The sequence below is a fragment of the Rhineura floridana genome, chromosome 1, assembly GCF_030035675.1.
Source record: "Rhineura floridana isolate rRhiFlo1 chromosome 1, rRhiFlo1.hap2, whole genome shotgun sequence".
NCBI classification, from domain to species: domain Eukaryota; kingdom Metazoa; phylum Chordata; class Lepidosauria; order Squamata; family Rhineuridae; genus Rhineura; species Rhineura floridana.
Window position 1 is genome coordinate 85,642,332 of NC_084480.1, and position 19,988 is coordinate 85,662,319.

At 39.8% G+C, this 19,988-nt stretch overlaps 1 protein-coding gene across 1 annotated transcript in view; it reads right to left on the reverse strand.

The window, feature by feature from the left end:
- The window catches only part of FBN2 (fibrillin 2), a 419,303-nt gene that overhangs the window by 281,328 nt on the left and 117,987 nt on the right, over nucleotides 1-19,988 (reverse strand). The window contains exons 8-10 of the mRNA XM_061625313.1: nucleotides 7,540-7,665; nucleotides 5,448-5,600; nucleotides 1,578-1,784 (exon numbers count right to left, since the gene is read on the reverse strand). Of these exons, the coding sequence (XP_061481297.1) occupies nucleotides 1,578-1,784; nucleotides 5,448-5,600; nucleotides 7,540-7,665 (486 nt within the window). The remainder of the gene's footprint in view (nucleotides 1-1,577; nucleotides 1,785-5,447; nucleotides 5,601-7,539; nucleotides 7,666-19,988) is intronic.

A 19,988-nucleotide genomic window follows, 5' to 3' on the forward strand; every position in this document is an offset into this window, starting at 1 on the left:
GCTCTCTGGGTGGTTCACAAACTTCCTAACTGTTAGAGCCATACGACAAAGTAACCAATTACCTAGAGAGGTAGTGGGCTCTCCGACACTGGAGGCATTCAAGAAGCAGCTGGACAGCCATCTGTCGGGAATGCTTTGATTTGGATTCCTGCATTGAGCAGGGGGTTGGACTTGATGGCCTTATAGGCCCCTTCCGACTCTACTATTTATGATTCTATAACTCCCTTTTATAAGGGAACATGAGCTACATGGGGTAGCTTAAACAACACCTTTATCCCTACATGATAATGGTAAGCACCGGCTGAAGCCATGTGCCACATCACAATTAAACGCATGGGATTTTTGCACAGGAAGTAGAAAATAAAAATTGAGTAAAATTTATGAAACGTTTCTGGAAAGCCTTGTTGATGAAATTCGAGTATACTGCATTGACCACTCAGACTTTGGGACTCCAGTATCCAGGCTTGTCAAGGGAAGGTGTCATTGTGCGTACCTATACCTGTGCTGACCTATACATAGTGTGAATTTCTCATTAGACTAAAAAAGGAAGCAAAGCAGAATATATTTCTTAAGGTATCAGAGGAGAATCCTCATTACTTCACTGCCAGCGCTCTCCTTTCTATTAACTTATTTTACTTGAAAACCATGTTAAGGAAGGAGCTGGGTATGATGGACTTAGTGAACTATCAACATGTGTCCATCACCACCTCTCTTGCTTCTGGGCTGGCAATAAGAAAAGGGCAGCTCATGCTGCTCACAGGATCAAACTTGGGCCTGTGAACTTTCTTTTTCTTGTTTCTCCCTATTTAGTTTTTGCCCTGCTTTTTGCCTTCATCCTACTCCAGAACTCCTGCCAGGAGGAAGGGCGGGATATAAATCAAATAATAAATAAATAAACTGGGCCTCTCTCATTTTACAAATGTCTTCAGCCACCTATCTCTATATAGATGCTCGTCTCTGACTTACAACACAGCTCTCCTAACTTCAAACATGACAGAAGACTTCTGTTCTGCAACATGGGAGTTTCTGGTTCCACATATCTTTCTTTTACCACTCCTCACTCATACTGAGCAATACTATACTATAAAATACAGAAAATATGTTTCTCCACAGCTGTGTGGATTACAAAGCTTTGACTACGTCTGTAGTAATGCAGTGAACAGTTGTAGGATTTGGATGTTAAAAAAAATACAGGTTCAATTCCCTGGCCAGGAACTTGAGAAGAGAACATTATGATTTCCATATGAGTGATAAAAAGTGAAGACAGTCAAAATAAATAGGTCAAATGTAAAAATACCATCTCTTCTATGTTGTCATGTAGATACTTTGCATATTTTATACTGAATGGACCATAAGGTCTTAGTGCATATGAACACATGGACAATGAAAAAGCAGCTTGAGAGGAAATGGACAAAACTGAGAAATATATAGAGTGACAGTGTTTGTGAAGTTTTATGGAGAAAAGAGTATAGTACAATGTAAAAATAAATGCTATGGGTTTTAAAGTTTTCAAAACCCAGTGTAAGCACACAGCATCTAGTAGAAAAAGAGAGAAAAAGTAAAATATAACAACTTACTCAGCCCTGTAATGATGGGGCCATTTCCTGTGAGACCTTGGCCACCAGTCCCTACCCCAGCCCCAGCCATGCCAGGAATGGGGATGAATCCTGTTCCTCCTGGGCCATAGCCATTTCCACCCGGAAGGAAGCCATTTCCTCCTGTGCCACCAGGTCTGGAACCACCTATAACAGGAATGCCATCTATGCACAGCCTGTGATGTTCATCTACAAAAATTAAAAACACACAACAAATAAGCACAAATAGTTCATCTTTTCACAAACAGGTGGGAACACACATCTATTTTGAAGAATAAAATCTTCACTTTAAAATGAATAGAGAACTCAGCTTTGGGTAGATTTCTGTAAGAATTATCATTCCAGAATTTATTTCAGCTATTTAGAACCTCAGGAATATACTATCTACTGCCTTATTTAAAGTCCCTGAGATTGAAAAAAATGAAACATCTACTTCTGGCACAGATATGAAATTTTACAGAGAAAAGTGTTTCCTGAAAGGGCATCACTTGTCAAGATAAACAGTATTTTCTGTGCAGTTTTAGAATATATTATTTTTATTCATGTAAATGTTCCTATCCATCTCCAACTCTGTTGTTGTTTTATGCCTTCACATTGATTATGACTTATGGTGACCCTATGAATCAGCGACCTCCAATAGCATCTGTCATGAACCACCCTGTTCAGATCTTGTAAGTTCAGGTCTATGGCTTCCTTTATGGAATCAATCCATCTCTTGTTTGGCTTTCCTCTTTTTCTACTCCCTTCTGTTTTTTCCAGCATTATTGTCTTTTCTAGTGAATCATGTCTTCTCATGTGTCCAATGTAGGATAATCTTGGTTTCATCATTTTAGCTTCTAGTGATAGTTCTGGTTTAATTTGTTCTAGTACCCAATCATTTCTCTTTTTCACAGTCCATGGTATGAGCAAAGCTCTCCTCCAACACCACATTTCAAATGAATTGATTTTTCTCTTGTCTGCTTTTTTCACTGTCCAACTTTCACATCCATACATACACAGAGATCGAGAATACCACAGTCTGAATGATCCTGACTTTAGTGTTCAGTGATACATCTTTGCATTTGAGGACCTTTTCTAGTTCTCTTATAGCTGCCCTCCCCAGTCCTAGCCTTCTTCTGCTTTCTTGACTATTGTCTCCATTTTGGTTAATGACTGTGCCAAGGTACTGATAATCCTTGACAAGTTCAATGTCCTCGTTGTCAACTTTAAAGTTACATAAATTTTCTGTTGTCATTACCTTAGTGTTCTGGATGTTCAGCTGCTTTTGTGCCTTCCTCTTTAACTTTCATCAGCATTCATTTCAAATCATTACTGATTTCTGCTAGTAGTATGGTATCGTGTGCATATCTTAAATTATTGATATTTCTCCCTCCAATGTTCACACCTCCTTCTTCTTGGTCCAATCCTGCTTTCCGTATGATATGTTCAGCATATAGATTAAACAAATAGGGTAATAAAATGCACCCCTGTCTCATGCCCTTTCCGATGGGGAACCAATTGGTTTATCCAATTCTGTCCTTACAGTTGCCTCTTGTGCAGAGTATAGGTTGCGCATCCAGACAATCAGATGCTGTGGCATCCCCATTTCTTTTAAAGCATTCCATAGTTTTTCATGATCTACACAATCAAAGGCTTTGCCGTAATCTATAAAGCACAGGGTGATTTTCTTCTGAAATTCCTTGGTCCGTTCCATTATCCAATATATGTTGGCGATATGATCTCTAGTACCTCTTCCTTTCTAAATCCAGCTTGAACATTTGGCATTTATCGCTCCATATATGGTAAGAGCCTTTGTTGTAGAATCTTCAGCATTACTTTACTTGCATGGGATATTAAGGCAATAGTTCAAAAATTACTGCATTTGGAATTGGGATGTATATTGAACAGTCTGTGGGCTGTCATTTAGTTTTTCATATTTGTTGACAAATTTTTGTCAAACTTTGGACAGATTCAGTCTCAGTAGCTTGTAGCAACTCTATTGGTATGCCATCTAATCCTGGTGATTTGTTTCTTCCAAGTATTTTAAGAGCCGCTTTCACCTCGCATTCTAAAATTTGAAGTTCTTCATCGTACGGTTCTTCTGTGAATGAATTTGTCATCTTTGCATCTCTTTTATAGAGTTCTTCAGAATATTGCTTCCATCTTCCTTTTATTTCATCTTGGTCAGTCAGTGTGTTCCCCTGTTGATTATTCAACATCCCTACCCCCTTGGTTTAAATTTCCCTTTCATTTCTCTAATGTTTTGGAATAGGGCTCTTGTTCTACCCTTTTTGTTGTCCTCTTCTATTTTGATACAATAACAACTACAATAGTTCTCTTTGGCCCTATGTCCTAGTCGCTGTATTGTTGCATTTAGGGTTCTAACTGTGTTTCTATCTCCTTTTTCTTTTGCTTTCCTTCTCTCTTTAACCATTTTAAGAGTTTCATCAATCATCCATTGAGGTCTTTCTCTCTTTTTAACTAGAGGTATTGTCTTTTTGCATTCTTCCTTGATAATGTCTCTGACTTCAATCCAAAGTTCTTCTGGTTCTCTGTCAACTAAGTTTAAAGCCTCAAGTCTGTTCCTTATTTGATCTTTATATTCTTCTGGGATGTTATTTAAATTGTATTTTGGCATTATGATTGCTTTGTTCTTCTTCTTTAGCTTTACTCTGATTTTCGATATTACCAATTCATGATCTGTACCACAGTCTGCTCCTGGTCTTGTTTGCGCAGAACGTATGTGACTTCTCCATCTTCTGCTACCAATTATATAATCATTTTGATTCCTATATTGACCATTTGGTGATGTCCATGTGTACAGTCGTTTTTCTCGTTGCTCAAAAAATGTGTTCGCAAGAAACAAATTACTGACTTCACTGAATTCAATAACTCTTTCTCCTGCTTCATTTCTATCTGCTAAGCCCCATTTTTCTATAATTTCTAGTTCTTCTTTGTTCCCTACTTTTGCATTCCAGTCCCCCATGATTATCGGCACATCTTGTTTTGGTGTGTGATCAATTTCTTCCTATACTTCTGCATAAAATCTCTCCAATTTCTCTTCTTCTGTGTTTGCCGTCGGAGCACAGAGTTGGATGATGGTTATGTTAATAGATTTCCTGTTAAATCTCATTGATATATCTCACTCAGACCTTGCATTATAGCTCTTAATTGTTTTTGCTACATCACTTCTTGCTATTAAAACAACCCGTTTCTTCTTAATTTCTCATTTCCTGCATAAAATATTTTGTAGTTTACTAGTTGCCTGGTTGAAAATGTCCCATTCCCATCCATTTTAATTCACTTACTAAAGTATTTAATGTTGATACGTTACATTTCTTGCTTTATAATTTGTAACTTTCCCTGGTTCATGCTTCTCACATTCCATGTTCCTATTGTGTGCGTCGTACAACTCTTTTATGTTAAAAGGCAGCTCTATCAAGCACATGCATTTTCCTGGAAGATTTCTGTTTTAATTCAGAAGCATTCTGCAAATTCTAATGTTTCTGTATTCAAATCTCTTCTACCCAGGATGGGGTTTGAAGAAATAAAATGAAATAGGGATGCCCTGTACTGTGCCAATTCAATTTAATATAAAAATCAAAATATGCAGTAAAAGAATGGCTATTTCTTTAAATCCAGATGAACAATGATTCTTTTAAATAATTCTGGCTTTCAATAAATACTTCCGACGATAATAGGAGAAGGCTGGCCCTAAACAGTAACAGATCAGACAGAGGTGCAGGTTGGGAACTTGGTACATTCTTACAACAAAACATAATTATTTTTCTTAATCTCTTCAAGCTTTATTTTAAAATGAGTGTAAAATTATTCCAGCAATCCTAACTAGAGTAGACATGTAAAGACACTCACCAGAACCTCTAACAGGACACATTTCTGGAATGGATCCAAGTGCCCAACAACGCCCAGATTCACAGCAACACTGCATTTTGGTAAACCTGCCAGGAAGTTCTTTTGCACAGCGACCATTCACCAGACGGGAAAAACATGTACCTGCTCTTTGATCTGGATATTGACAAGTCAGAAAAAAATACTATTTATACAAGGCATTTTTAAACAGTTTCTGAACCTTAGAGTAGCATTCAAACTAATTGTGTAAACAAATGTCAATGTCATCAGTGCAACAGAAGACACTGTGCAGTACAATTTATTTATTTATTTATTAAATTTATTAGTCGCCCATCTGGCTGGCTGTCCAGCCACTCTGGGTGACGTACAAAATAAAAACATACAAATACATTAAAACATTAAAAATCTCAACAATAATAATAAAACCTAACCCACCCCAAAAGCCTGCCTGAAGAGCCAGGTCTTCAAGGCCTCAGCAGAAGCTCATCATAGAGGGGGCATGGCGGAGATCATTTGGGAGGAGACCCAGGGCCTGCAGGAAGAGAACATCACCGCCCAGGGAAGGAGAGTCTGCTGCTGCTGCTGCTGCTGCTGTGGGATCACCACCTCCACCACCCTTCCCTGTGGGACTTCTGCCTGGCAGACCTGCATCCTGCAGGACCAGGCCCCAGGTACCCAGCCAGCTGGGACTGATTGCTACCACCTGTCCCTCTTTGGAGGGATACATAAGCCGGCTGGCTGGGGTGGCCTGGGAGACCCAGGGCCTGCAGGAAGAAAACATCGCTGCCCAGGGAAGGAGAGTCTGCTGCTGCTGCTGCTGCTGCTGCTGCTGCTGCTGCGGGATCACCACCTCCACCACCCTTCCCTGTGGGACTTCTGCCTGGCAGACCGGCATCCTGCAGGACCAGGCCCCAGGTACCCAGCCAGCTGGGACTGATTGCTACCACCTGTCCCTCTTTGGAGGGATACATAAGCCGGCTGGCAGGGGTGGCCTGGGTGTGTGTTTGTTTTTGTTTGTTTTTTGTGTGCTGCTTTTTTTTTTGTGGGATTAAGGAGGATTAATTTTATGATGTTTTAATTGGAAATTGGTTTTAAATTGTTTAGGACTGTGGTTTGTTTTTGTATATGTATATTATGTATAGCTTTTTGTTATTGTAAGTCACCTAGAGTGTCCACTGACAGATAGGCAACCAATAAATAAATTATTATTATTATTACTATTACTATTACTATTACTATTACTATTATTATTATTATTGGGAGGGAATTCCACAAAGTGGGGGCCACAATTGAAAAAGCCCTCTCCCTAGTTCTCACCAGTCTAGCTGATTTAACTGGTGGGATGGAGAGAAGGCCTTTTGAGGCTGATCTTGTTGAGCAGCATCCCTGATGATGTGGATGTCACTGTTTTGTGGCAGCCAAAGTGGCAGAAAAGGCCCATCTACAAATGGCTGCCATAGCTTCTAGAAAGAAGGGATAAACTGGAAGGTAATACTGGTTTCAGAAGATTTTAAGCTTTGCCTTCTGACATATGAGCACAGAAGTAAATCCATTTTCTTGACCTCTTTTCTTCGTGGGATGAGAGAAGCTACTTAGCCAAATGAAATAACTATATTTTCTATAGATGACTTTTAGCTTTATAGGACTAATCTTCAAATACTGACTTTGTGGTTATAGTCACCAATCCAAGACAAACTTTAGAATATTAAAAATAACAATAAGCTTCATTGGAAATCAATCTGAGTTTTCCCCTCAACTTCAGTGGAGGCTAGATTAAGCAAATATCATTATTTTAGTTTCCTCTTGTCTTGGTACATAACTATTTTTCAAACTTCACAAATAAAGTGAACTACAAATAGTTTGTAAATGATACAGTTCCAAGCCATGGGAGTAGAAAATAACAAAACTATATAGAACTATTACTATGATTGCATTTCTTACCTGCCCTTCACCAGAAGATCCCAGGGCCCTTTATGCAAACTTACCTCCAATTTTGTTATGGTCAATGCATGTAAGAATATATAGGTTAAAATACTGAAGTAGCCAGCAGTGATCTTCAAGAGTGTCCAAAGGGTCCATCAAATAATATATTTACCAATGCAGTGAGAGCCATCTGTTGATGTCACAAAACCATGTGGACAGAGACAAAAATAACTTCCCACAGTGTTGGAACATTCACCAGCATCACATATTCCTGGAATGAGGCTGCACTCATTAATATCTGGAGATGGATGCAGATGAAGAACAGTTTTAAAATCTTTTCCCCCAAAAAAGTAATATTTTTAAACCATCTACTTAATATGTTCATGTTGTTATATATATTTTCACTAACAGCATCATCATATGTGCTAACTATACCAGCTGGTATGTTCAGAATGTCGTCTGAGCGAGCCCATCTTGGAATTCTTTAAGTTCCCTGTCCCAATATATCATAACTGCCTGGTTTCTATACATAATAGTACCAAATATGCTCAAATGCAATGGAGCATGCTCAGTAAGAGCAACTGAAGTCCTGTGTTGTTTTGTTGCCCGCAATTGGAATCTGACATCATTACACTATAGAAAGTGGGTACAAGATAAATTAGGGAACAGAGGATCATACACCATGTTATTTGTTAAATAAAAAATACATTCACTTTCACTCTAATTTTGATCCCTACCATCAAGGGTTTTCTAGGTTGCAGCCACAAGCACATCCTTGTATAAGTGAATGTACTGAGAAGAAAAGGTTGTTTAGCATAGAACTTGTGAATTTCTCATGGAAAGGGGAGGGATTACTTCTGAATCTTAAACAGGTTATTAATTCTTGAGAACATCTTATACACATAATTTTCCTAACAGAGAGTGTTTCAGAGCCTGGCAATTCCATGTTGTGTTGTATTACTTTGATGTCAGAGACACAGGTGGGGTGGTACAGAGTGTAGTCCCTAAGTTAAAGCCACATGGGTGACTAAATCATTTCAGGACATTTTTTTTTGCTGTTTAATGTGAAGTGGGGGCATCACTGAAGGATGTTCCTGTGGATGTCCAATCAAGGCACTGTTGGATAGTCATTTCTAGCATCATTCTCTGAACCCATGGTAAAGAAGATTTTATGCAGGAAGATTTTTCTAATAACCTACACTCTTTGGATACACTGGTCATCATCAGTGTGTATATGTCATCTTTATTCAGCTTGACTTTTCTGATTAGCAAGACGTTTTGGTTGACAGCATGACACCTGTCAGGTTTGTACAGAAATGTAACTTTCAGTACCACAAACATATACCTGTCAGCTTTGTTTACCAGTGTACACTACACCCCACTCCCTGACATGATACCTCACAGCATTCTGAGTAAATCTGCACCCAATGACAGCATACCAACACCAGTATATAAATTCCAGACTGGAAGCTCATATTTCATATGATAGGACATGTGACCACAGGCTCTCTTCCTGGCTTTTTGTTATGCACACTTGAAACATACAAGGAGAAATCTGATAACAGGTGTTAAATGAAATGCACCTAGAAGAGAGATGGAACACTTTGCACAAACAACTGAGACTAAAAACTTAGTAGGAAGAGCAGATTGCTAATACTTTTCTTACAAGTACTCAATCTCAGCACTCCAAATTATTTTTATTTATCAGATTTATTAGTTGCATGTTACCCAAAGGTCTCCAAACAACTTAAAACATTGCTAAAAACCAAAATAAATATATTGTGTCATCAAGCAAAATAATAAAACAACCCCCCATACAGCCACAGAAAGCTTTCGCAGCACAATAATGCAAACATAATCATCTTTATCAAACATTCCACAAGAACCACAACAAAGCACCACATCTAGGGTGAATAATAGGGAAGTGGGGTATCATGTCTCAAAGTATGACGTGCTCACATCTCTCCCACTCATTTATTCTTTTTTATATATTTTTATATTGCTTAATAGAATACAAATCTCTAAGCAGTATACATAAAATCAGTGCAAGTACAACATCATTCAATAACTTTTCCTAAAAACTAGATGAAAATGAGATAAAAATAAAACTGTATGTCACAAATAAAAATGAACAATATACAAACAATTAAAAATCAGAGCCCAGGAAGGCTTGGGTGAACTTCACATTTTAAAGAGTCATGACTGTCTCCATCTCATGAATTACTTAAGGGAGAGTGTTGCAGAGGGTGGGTGCTATCACAGCCTCTCACTGAGATGTTACAGAGAAACAGAGTAGCATACTGGTGAAACTTTGCCCCAGAGCTCCTAATGGCTGCCTCCAGCAGCTTCATATACATATTATATAGCATTGGGGACAAAAGTGTCCCCTGTGGTGCCTCTCAAATAACTGCCAGGGGGGCCAAGGCACAGTTCCCTAACATTAGTATATGGGTTGCATCCAACATAGTGCTAAGTATCCTATCAGAGCAAGGATTTCCACTTGCACAACAGTACTTTCCCCCTCTCCTCTCTCTGTACACTCTCTAAATCTGTTCTAGAGGTTCCCCCAACCCTCTGGAGGAAATTTTGGAAGGGTTGAGGTAGGAAAAGAGGGGGGTAAGTCGTGTTGAGCAAGTGGGAACCCTTGCATTAACGGGATGATTTCTTAGTGCTATGTTGGATGCAAACTCATGGAACTGACTCTGTAAGCAGAAGTGAAACCACCATAAAATAGAGCCCATAACTCATGGAGATGGTCCAGGAGAATACTATGGCCAATGGTTTCGAAAGCTTCTGAGAGATCCAGAAGAATCAACAGGATTACCCTGTCCCTCTGCCAATACAGGGCTATCCATCAGGGCAACCAAAGCTGTCCCAAACTGGGCCTGAACCCAAGATAATCAGTTTAATCCAAAAGTTTCTGCAGCTGAACTGGCACCACCTTCTCAATCATCTTGTCCAAAAGAGGTGTACTGGTGACCAGGTGATACTTGGCATAAATGTCTGCACCAGGATAAGTTTTTTTCACTAGTGGTCAAACTTCTACTTCCTTCAAGGCAACAGGGAGCACCCCATCACACAATGAAGTGTTCACCAACACCTGGATCCACCTAGACAACACTCCATGGCTGGCACTGCCAACCAGGATGGGCAAGGGTTGAAAGAGCAAGTAGTAGGCCACACAGCTTCAAACATCTTACCAATATCCTCAGGCATCAATAACTGAAACTGATCCCCCATCATCAGACAGGATGGTGCATAGGACACCTCAACAGACACTGTATTAGTGACAGCACTCATGTCCACATCAAGGGGAGCAATTTTGTCCTTTTGTCACAGTGGGCCTTGGAGGGCTCTAAGACTGACTCTTTGCAATTAGCTGTAGCACTAGTGATAGCAGGTCATTCATTCTAAAGCTTTAGTGTCCAACCACATGTGGCGAGATGGCTATTGACCTGTGGCAAATTGGTGCTTTACTTCTGCCATCTATTTTTTAAATAATTTTTTTTAAAAAATTATTTACATCTGTACCAGTTCAAAAAAGTATCCCCCTCCCTCCCAACAGTCACAGAATCATCCTTGATCACTTTTCTGATTTTGAAAAGTACAGAATTGTTTTTGAATTCATGCAAGATCTATTCCACTTTAACATCTACAATTCTCAGCCAACTCGAGAATTTGTGTGGCTTCTCCCTTTGGAAAGGCGCCTTTTTGAGATATATGTGATTTTACTTCAAAGCACTCAACATTTGCAAGATGATTCAATTATTATGATGTGGACTCACATTTTAAATCAAAATAAGCACAGTTCTAAATACAGCTATACAGTTACTGTTTTCAATTTCAATTTTGGTTCAACATGGCTCTACAAATCAACTTTTTCTGTGGTTAAAATGGTGAAATCAAAATGTAGGTTGTGGATATTGGACAAAATTTTGGAGGCAGAGTTGAGAAGCAGTCTAACCCATTTTATGCCTGACTTCCCTGCACTACTGAATCTAAAGATATGCCACCTTTCTCATTAATTCTATCAATAAATAATTCAAAACATTATTGTGTATTTTTCTACCCTCAAAACCATGGTTAATTTTTAAAATTCATTTTTATTTTATTTTTAATGTTCACACATTCATCACAATTTTGGCAAGAATGAAAAAGCAGTTGGACACTGCTGTCCTAAAGCAATAATTTTACAAAATACCATGCACCATGTGAATACACTGCATTGTCCAAGCTATGAGAGTTGAATAATTCTTCCATCCTCCAATCACAACACCACCACCATCACCACCACATTGTGCAGAAAAGGGGACCCTTGATCATTACATACAGGTAAGATTCCAACACATCTTGTTGAAGGTCATGGGAGAGTATATACACCTCCCTGGTGCACCAGAAGGCTCTCCATTCTTACAACTGCCATTGCTGCTTAAGCATTCGTGTCTGTTCTCTTTTGCTTCATGATGCTCTCCGTTGCTATGCATGCATTTTTCATTCTATGACTGGCTGCAGCAGGAGACATCATCAGCATGCTGTTCCACCACTGCTGGGAATCATCATTGTTGCCACACACACCGGTGGAGTGGATGTCAAAGTTTTGAGTACTGTTGTTTTCTTTCCAGCTTAAGTTCCTAAGTGTTACTGACTTGTCATTCTTGCTAGTATTCTGAGTATACCCCTCAGGGCCATGACTCTTATAATCACTCTGCAGGTAATTGTGCAAAGCAGCAGCTTGCTTGAGTTATGGCTACTCTTATTGCCTACAAGGTGTAAAGGACTCTAGATGTATGTAAATGTATTAATCTATATCTCTCTTTTTGCACACAGCCACCACCAGCATGCACCTCTATTTGGCTATCCCATTAGCCAGTGAGAACAAGGACATCCCATAAGCCTGTATGAACAAAAGCATCATTCTAAAAGCACAATCTTCATTAGTGCTAATGACTGCTGATGGCTTTACTGGTAAAAGTTAGATGCCCCACACCCAGCTTTGCACACGGAACTACAGCAGTTACTCATGGAGATGGGGGTTCTGTATTCAATTTGCACACAGAATCCTACTTCACCTTTTCACTCAGCCCCAAATAGCCCTCTGACAGGAAAAAAATGTACCCAAGATGCTCTTCCATTCCTTTGTTCCAGGTAACCCCACCCCTCAGAAAACTGGACTTTTAAGTATTCTCCCCCACGGAACTACATTGTTCAGTCTTTGTGAGTCCTATCCTCAACTAGATTGTTCCAAACTGACTCAGTCTTCCGAAGCCTACATGAGACTTTACTAGGACTATGCCAATTGTAGCTAGTTGCTCTTTTCCTGCCTCTTCTATCTTCTGCCCTTCCTTTTCTCTGTGTTTTTCCCCCCTTCACTCTCAGCCAGAACCTAGAAGGGGCACAAAGCCTTGTTTTCATGCTTTAAGCCATTTTTCTATTTTTAACTCAATTGGGACGATTCAAGGGGAACCCATATTTCTTGCTTTGGGAACCACACTATGCAGGGCTGAAAGGAACCTGCAAAGGCTTGTCTACCTTTGGTCCCCTGTCACAGCTTTTCTTTGGTTGTTTGCTGATAACAAAAGCCAGGGAGTCTGGCTACCATGAGTTTGTACCAAACTACTCTTAACAATCCTTGGAATCCAATTCTAACCTTGAACACCCAGGTCACTGTGAAAACCCAAAAGCCAGTGAGAGAGGTCCTACTCCTTCCCTCTTTGGAAGAAGCACATACTGGCATTTCAGTTTTCCTCTCTCCCGTTTCCCCTCATAGCCCTCAATCTTGTCCTTCTGACTCCCTGCCTTACCCTAAACTTGCATGGCCCAAACCCACATAATTTGCATTGCATCTGGGCCTTCATTGCAACCTTCCAGATCCCTAGCACTCTCCCCCTCCCTATAAAGGAACAATTATTTTCTCTGTGTCTGTCTGCCTTCCTTCTCTTCCATAAAATTAGTCAAATTAGCTATCAGTCCAGGCTGTGCCTTAGCCAGAAAAAGTAAACCCTCTTCTTTCATTCAATCTTCTGTTGATATTTAAAAATGAATCTAATTGGAGATGTCCATTTGTATTTTTTACATTTTTAAAATTAATTTTAAAGAAAAAACATAAAACATGAAAATAAACCACTTCAATCTGCACAAAACAATTTACAAAACATAAGGCAGGGTCAAAAATTGTTACAAATAAATCACTGACTATTACATTATCAACTGGAAGAACAGAACAGACAATCTAACTTGTTGACTATTTCAAATTAATAAGCATGTTCCTTACAGATTTCAGATTACTTTTTACTCCCTCCCAAACTAAAAGTAACCACAAACAAGAATATGCTATGGACAGGGGTTGACCCTATACACTGTTCCTGTATACTCAACAAAGCAATGCCATACAGCTGCAAACTTATCCTGGGTACTTTTATCTCCTAGCAATTTTAACTTGTGTGACCTTCTCTAATAAGGCTATCTGCCACAATTTTTGATACCAATATTCAAGGTCATCAGTTCAAGACACCATCCCTCTTTGTTTATGTTTATTTGGGATATTTGAGTCCTGTTTTTGAGAATGTGTTTTTGCTGGGGTGAGGGACTGGTTGGTGTGTAAAGGTGAATGCAGGACAAGCCACTTGACCCACTCAGGGTGAGAGCTTGTTTTTTGGCTGGAACAGGTTGGTCCTATTGTTGTCTATGTTCTGTTGTTGTAACTAGTGAATTATCAATGATTTATCTGGCAAATTTTTGTCTTTTTCCAAAAATAGGGTCAATAATGCCAACTGTGGGGAGGGTAGCATAATCTGTTTTCTATCAACCCAATTTCCACAAATACTTTTTCTCCCAAAAAATTAATTTCAAGGCACTCCCACAACGTGTGTCAATATATACCTATTGTATGAGAACCTCTCCCACACAAGGGGGAGGATCCTGTATTACTACAGGAACATGTCTGTGGTGTCAGATACCACCTGTGAAAGTATTTTAAGATCTGGTTCTCCATCATTGGCTGATCTTCATTTAAATGTAGGCTTGAACCATATTTGACTCTAGGCTTCTGCATCAATTTGCAAACCACATTCTTGCTCCCACATCCCCTCAAGATCAGAATTCTGCCCAAAGTCTTTATCCAATAATAATTTATATATTGCTGATATTTGCCCTTTGGAGATACCTCTTTTCCCAGTCACCATTTTCTCAATTGTACCAGTTGCCTTGTGGCATTATTACAGATAACTTGTCTATGCAGGAAAAAAACTCAACTGAGCCCCCAACAGCCATGGCAAAGGGATATTGTCAAAAATATTTTTAAGCTCTCCTGACAATAACAATCCTTTGTCCTATAAAAATCCTTCAACTGATGTAAGTTTTTCAGCCTCCAACAATATTATACGATCTGTATTTATTCTGGAAAGCAGGATGATACTGCAAAAGTAATGGTGGGGATACCAAATCAGCTAGCAGTCCCACTCTCTTTATCCATACCTTAAACATAGTGAAAGAGAATCAATTATCTACCCATTACAGGGACCTAAATTTATGTTTGAAAAAGGGATCCACACCAGTATAATATCAACCTTATATTGTTTCAGTTTGACCCAACACTTCTCCTGCTTTATAGAACAAAAGAAATCATATGCTTCAGCTGATTTGCCTCATAATAAAATACTTGGATATCTATTTGTAATTGATTTGTCAGGTCTTTTCTTTAAAGCATTTATCCTTCTAGAAATTTTTTTTGTAGTGCTTATCTCTGTGGCCAGTATCTGCATAGTTGTACATACCTCCACTTTTTGTATTTGGAACAAAACTTTTGTTTTTCACCTAAGACTATATTATTTTGTTAATCTCTGTTATTAAGGGGGGCTTCTATAACTGATCTCCTCCCATTAAAGATCAACATCCCATTAAAGATCAACACTTCCATTAAAGATCTACACCCCGTTAAAGATCAACACCCTTTAACTCCCGTTAAAGATCAACACCCCAATATCTTTAAACATGCATTTCCATTGGTGACATGTGAGACATTTCACATGTTAACATAGGAGTGCAACTGATCATAAGTATATGCTAGCATATGGGCCTTTATTTGTCTTGCCATACATAGTTTGCCATACATACTACTGTAATGCGCTCTACGTGGGGTTACCCTTGAAAACGGTCCGGAAGCTGCAACTGGTACAGAATGCGGCGGCTCGTCTGATTAAAGGCAGCCGCCGGCAAGATCACATCACCCCAGTGCTGAAGAAGTTGCACTGGCTACCGGTTGTTTACCGGGCCCAATTCAAGGTGTTGGTTTTGACCTTTAAAACCCTATACGGTTTTAGCCTAGTCTATCTGAAGGAGCGCCTCCAGCATCGTCAGGGATGCCGCTCAACAAGATCAGCCTCAGAAGACCTTCTCTCGATCCCACCGGTTAAAACAGCTAGACTGGTGAGGACTAGAGAGAGGGCTTTTTCAATAGTGGCCCCCACCCTGTGGAACTCTCTCCCAAATGATCTCTGCCATGCCCCTTCTATGATGAGCTTTCCGCCGGGCCTTGAAGACCTGGCTCTTCAGGCAGGCTTTTGGGGTGGGTTAGGTTTTTACTGTTATGGTTTTAAATTTTAACGTTTTAATGTATTGTTTTTTATCTTGTACGTCGCCCAGAGTGGCTGGACAACCAGCCAGATGGGCGACTAATAAATTTAATAAATAATAAATAAAAAAATAGTTTATTTCAATTGGTTCTGTTCATATCATACTGTAGTAAAATGTGCAAAGGATTGCATTAGTACAGTTTGAATCTTTTTCCTGTCTTTTTCTAAGTTCTTCTTTTTCCTAAGTACTTCCTCATAACCGATAAGATCTCTCTTTCTGTTTCCTCCTTTAAAAAAGAAAAAAAAGAAAAGAGCAAAAGCAGGGTGGGGTGGCAGCATGTAATTGGGCAGAGATGGAGCTTAAACATTTTCATTGCTTTCAAACCATATTATGAAACTTGACAATACTACTATACTCTTATAGTAACCATATAGCCATTTCTATAACATCTCTAATTTGTTTCTCACAAAGCAATGCCATTTTATAATGATCTCTGGTACATGTAGTCAGAGCTCCTTGTAAACCTCTTTATTCAATCTATCACCACTTAAAATTTGCCAGCTTTCAGGTTTTGTAACATACTTGGAGGCATGCCCAAGTTTAAACTGGGATTCATTTTGTTCAAGCTTAGGCCAAGTTTCCACAAACCTTGAAGCGACTGATGTTTTCCATTTTGAAGCTATGTGAAACTCTGTAGGGCTTGCATGTCTCAATGTATATCCAGATGATCACTGCCTCAGCTGCCTTTTAAGTTGAATAAAAAGAAAAACTAAGAGCATTGTCCTCATAAAACAAAACAGGCATCCAAATCCTTGGTCCTTTATCTATGGAATTCCTCACTTAAAAGTTGTTCAGAAGTTGCTGCTGGTACAGAATGCAGAAATTTCTCTGCCCAAAGTCCCCATTACATCAATACACTTACACCGGCTTTCTACAGCGTTCTGAGCCAATTCAAGGTGCTGGTTTTTGCACTTAAGATACAAATTATATATCTTACAAGAAAAACTAAAGATGGCTAGATAGATAAATAAATAGAAAATAGGTCAGTGGCCGCTAGACATGTATTTCATGTGCCGTTTGATGACATCAATAAAACAAGTTTAGGAGCACAGGAAGATGTCTTATACTGAGTCAGACTATTTGTTCATCTGGCTCAGTATTATCTCTTTTGAATGCCAAAGCTCTCCAGAGTTTCAAGCAGGATTCTTTACAAGCCTTTTAGAGATGCCAGGATTAAATAAAGGAGTAAAGATAGATGCCTCTGAAGGCTGCAGTTCTAAACACACTTACTAAAGGACTAAGCCCCATAGAACTCAATAGGGCTTACTTCTCAGTAGATATGGTTAGGATTGTGCTGTTGATAAGGCTTGACTAGGTATCCTCTGCAAAGATATCCATATCCAAGCAGGGTTGGCAACCTCCTGCCTGGAATACCCTCCCCCTACCTTTTAACATGTCTGCTCCAAACTTCTTCAGACTTGACCCTTCACTTCAAAAAGAGGTTTGAGAAATGAGTAAGAGTTAAAAAGGTTCTCTCAACTTTTCTGCCTACCCTGTGGGCTGCCAACCCAATTGCAGTGAGTAATAACTGACAGAGAGAAAACACATATGGTTTGTTCTACCTTCACAGGCAGTAGCTTAGGAGCAACAGCAATTGCAGCCACACTTCCCAGTATATGAATTCACTTTTAATACTACTGGGCAAGAAACAAACCATCATGCAACCAACAAGGTGTATCATCAGTGGCTTTAAGGGGGTTGAGCTGAGCACATGGGACCGCTGTTGTAGCTTCTGTGGATGGGAGTGAGGTTACAGATAAATGAAATGCAAACAGAAAAAGATGATGATTTTCACATGCTATACTATACAAATCAGCAAGATTCCTATCAGTAAGGAAGAAAACTCAGCACCCCACAACCAATAAGGATTCCTAGCCAAAAAAATGGAAATGGACTGCCTTCACATCGATTCTGACTTATGGCGTCCTATGACTAGGGTTTTCATGGTAAGCAGTATTCAGGTTTACCATTGCCTTCCTCTGAGGCTGAGAGATAGTGACTGGCCCAAGGTCATTCAGTGAGCTTCATGGCTATGTGGGGATTTGAACCCTGGTCTCCCAGGTTGTAGCCCAACACTCTAACCACTATGCCACAGAACTAAAAAAATCCTAGCAGCCAGTCAGCCAAGTTCACAGAAATCCCCATGTAGCACAACCTGACTACGGAGCTGCAGTTAGTGCACAATGCTGTGGCATGATTGCTGACATGAATGAGACCCAATCAGCACATAATATCTCTGCTCTGAAATCTGCACTGGCTGCTGATTTGAACCAGACCAAGTTCAAAGTGTGTTTTCCATGTTACGGGTGCTACAATGTACATGTTCCGCTCTTGTAAGAAATCGATCCCTTAGTGTGGAGGCATGTATGCTTTGAAACTCCCTGCCTATTTACATTAGGCAGGCGCATTCATTGTACTCTTTTCAGAACCTCCTAGAAACATTTTTGTTTAGGCAAACCTAACCAGTCATGTAGAAGCTATTATGTTTTTTCTCTGTTTTTCACTCATTGTTGGTTCTATTATTTTAAACGTTTTTAAATACCTGCCTTTAACTGTTTTTTCCAATATTGTTATTGTTTTAATTCCTTCTGTAAACTGCTTTGAGGTTTTTTACAATAAAGTAGTATATTATACAGCCACTAGAGTGGCTCTATACCATAGCCAGCATGGATTTTTCACATTGCACAATGTTAAATTGAAAATACCCCATGCCATTCTGATGCTTCTTCACATAAGCTCATTTTAAAACAAAACCTTACAAAACTTATAGTCCTGAACACAGAAACACTTGCTTAACAACCCTCTCAATTTTCACGGTGACACCCGAAACAGTCAGAGAGAATCGAGAGTTCAAAGTGTAAAAAAGAGGGGGGAAACCCAGAGCCCTTTTGGACTTTTTTCTGCGAGTTCTCATAATCTGTTGAAATTCATTAGAAATCAGCCATGGTCACAGAGTACCTCTAATCCTATTACTGACCTTGCCCCCTACTCTGATCTTCATCTTCTGCAGTTTAAAATTTTAAAAAATGCCTGACTGATTTTTAATTAATTTAAGAAATTTAGCATTGAAGTCGATGATAAGCCCAGGCATGCTCACTAAGAACCAACTGTCAGTGTTCTAAAAGCCAGACTCACCGCTGCTTCGCTTGGCTAATCAGGGGGTCACACCCATGCCAGACCTTTATTTCACTTTAGACAGTCATGGCTTCCCCCAAAGAATCCTGGGAAGTGTAGCTTGTGAACGGTGCTGAGAGGAGACTCCTGTTCCCCTGACAGAGCTCCAGTGGCCAGAATGGTTCAACAGTCAGCTGCTCTGATTGAAGCTCTGTTAAGGGAACAGGGCCTCTCCTCACAACTCTCAACACCCTTCACTAACTACATTTCCCAGGATTCACTGGGGGAAGCCATGACTGTCTAAAGTGAAATCAAGGTCTGGTGTGGATGTGGCCAGGGACAGCCTTGGCTTAAATTTGGGTGGGAGACTACATGTGCCTGCTGTAGAATAAAAAGGTGGGGGAAATGTTGAAATAAAATTATACTGTTCACAATGTTTTCCTTTTGGATAGGAATGGAGCTTTCTCTTTGCCTGGTGTCCACCCACCCAATCTCCCATCCCCCCTCTCCCTCTCCTCCCCCTTCCTGCCCTCCTCACCTCCCTGTCCCTTCCCCAGGTCACTTTTACCTATCTTAAGCATGATTGCACTGGAGTAAATCTTACTGGACTCAATAAGTACGCAAATGATCAAACTTGCCATCCCTTCCTCCTCCTCCCTCCCATCACCTCCCTTTTGCCCCTTCCCTCCCCCTTTCTTTGCCCCTCCTTTCTCATCCCCATCCCACAACACAATTTGGTTGGCCTTTCACAGCTCAACCCACTTCCTGTGTAGCTTGGAAGAATTTGGTAACATGTGCCTCTGAGCATATGGTGAGTGGTAACAACACCTGCAATCAGCCCAATAACAGGAACAAGAGATGTGCTGTGCTGATCTT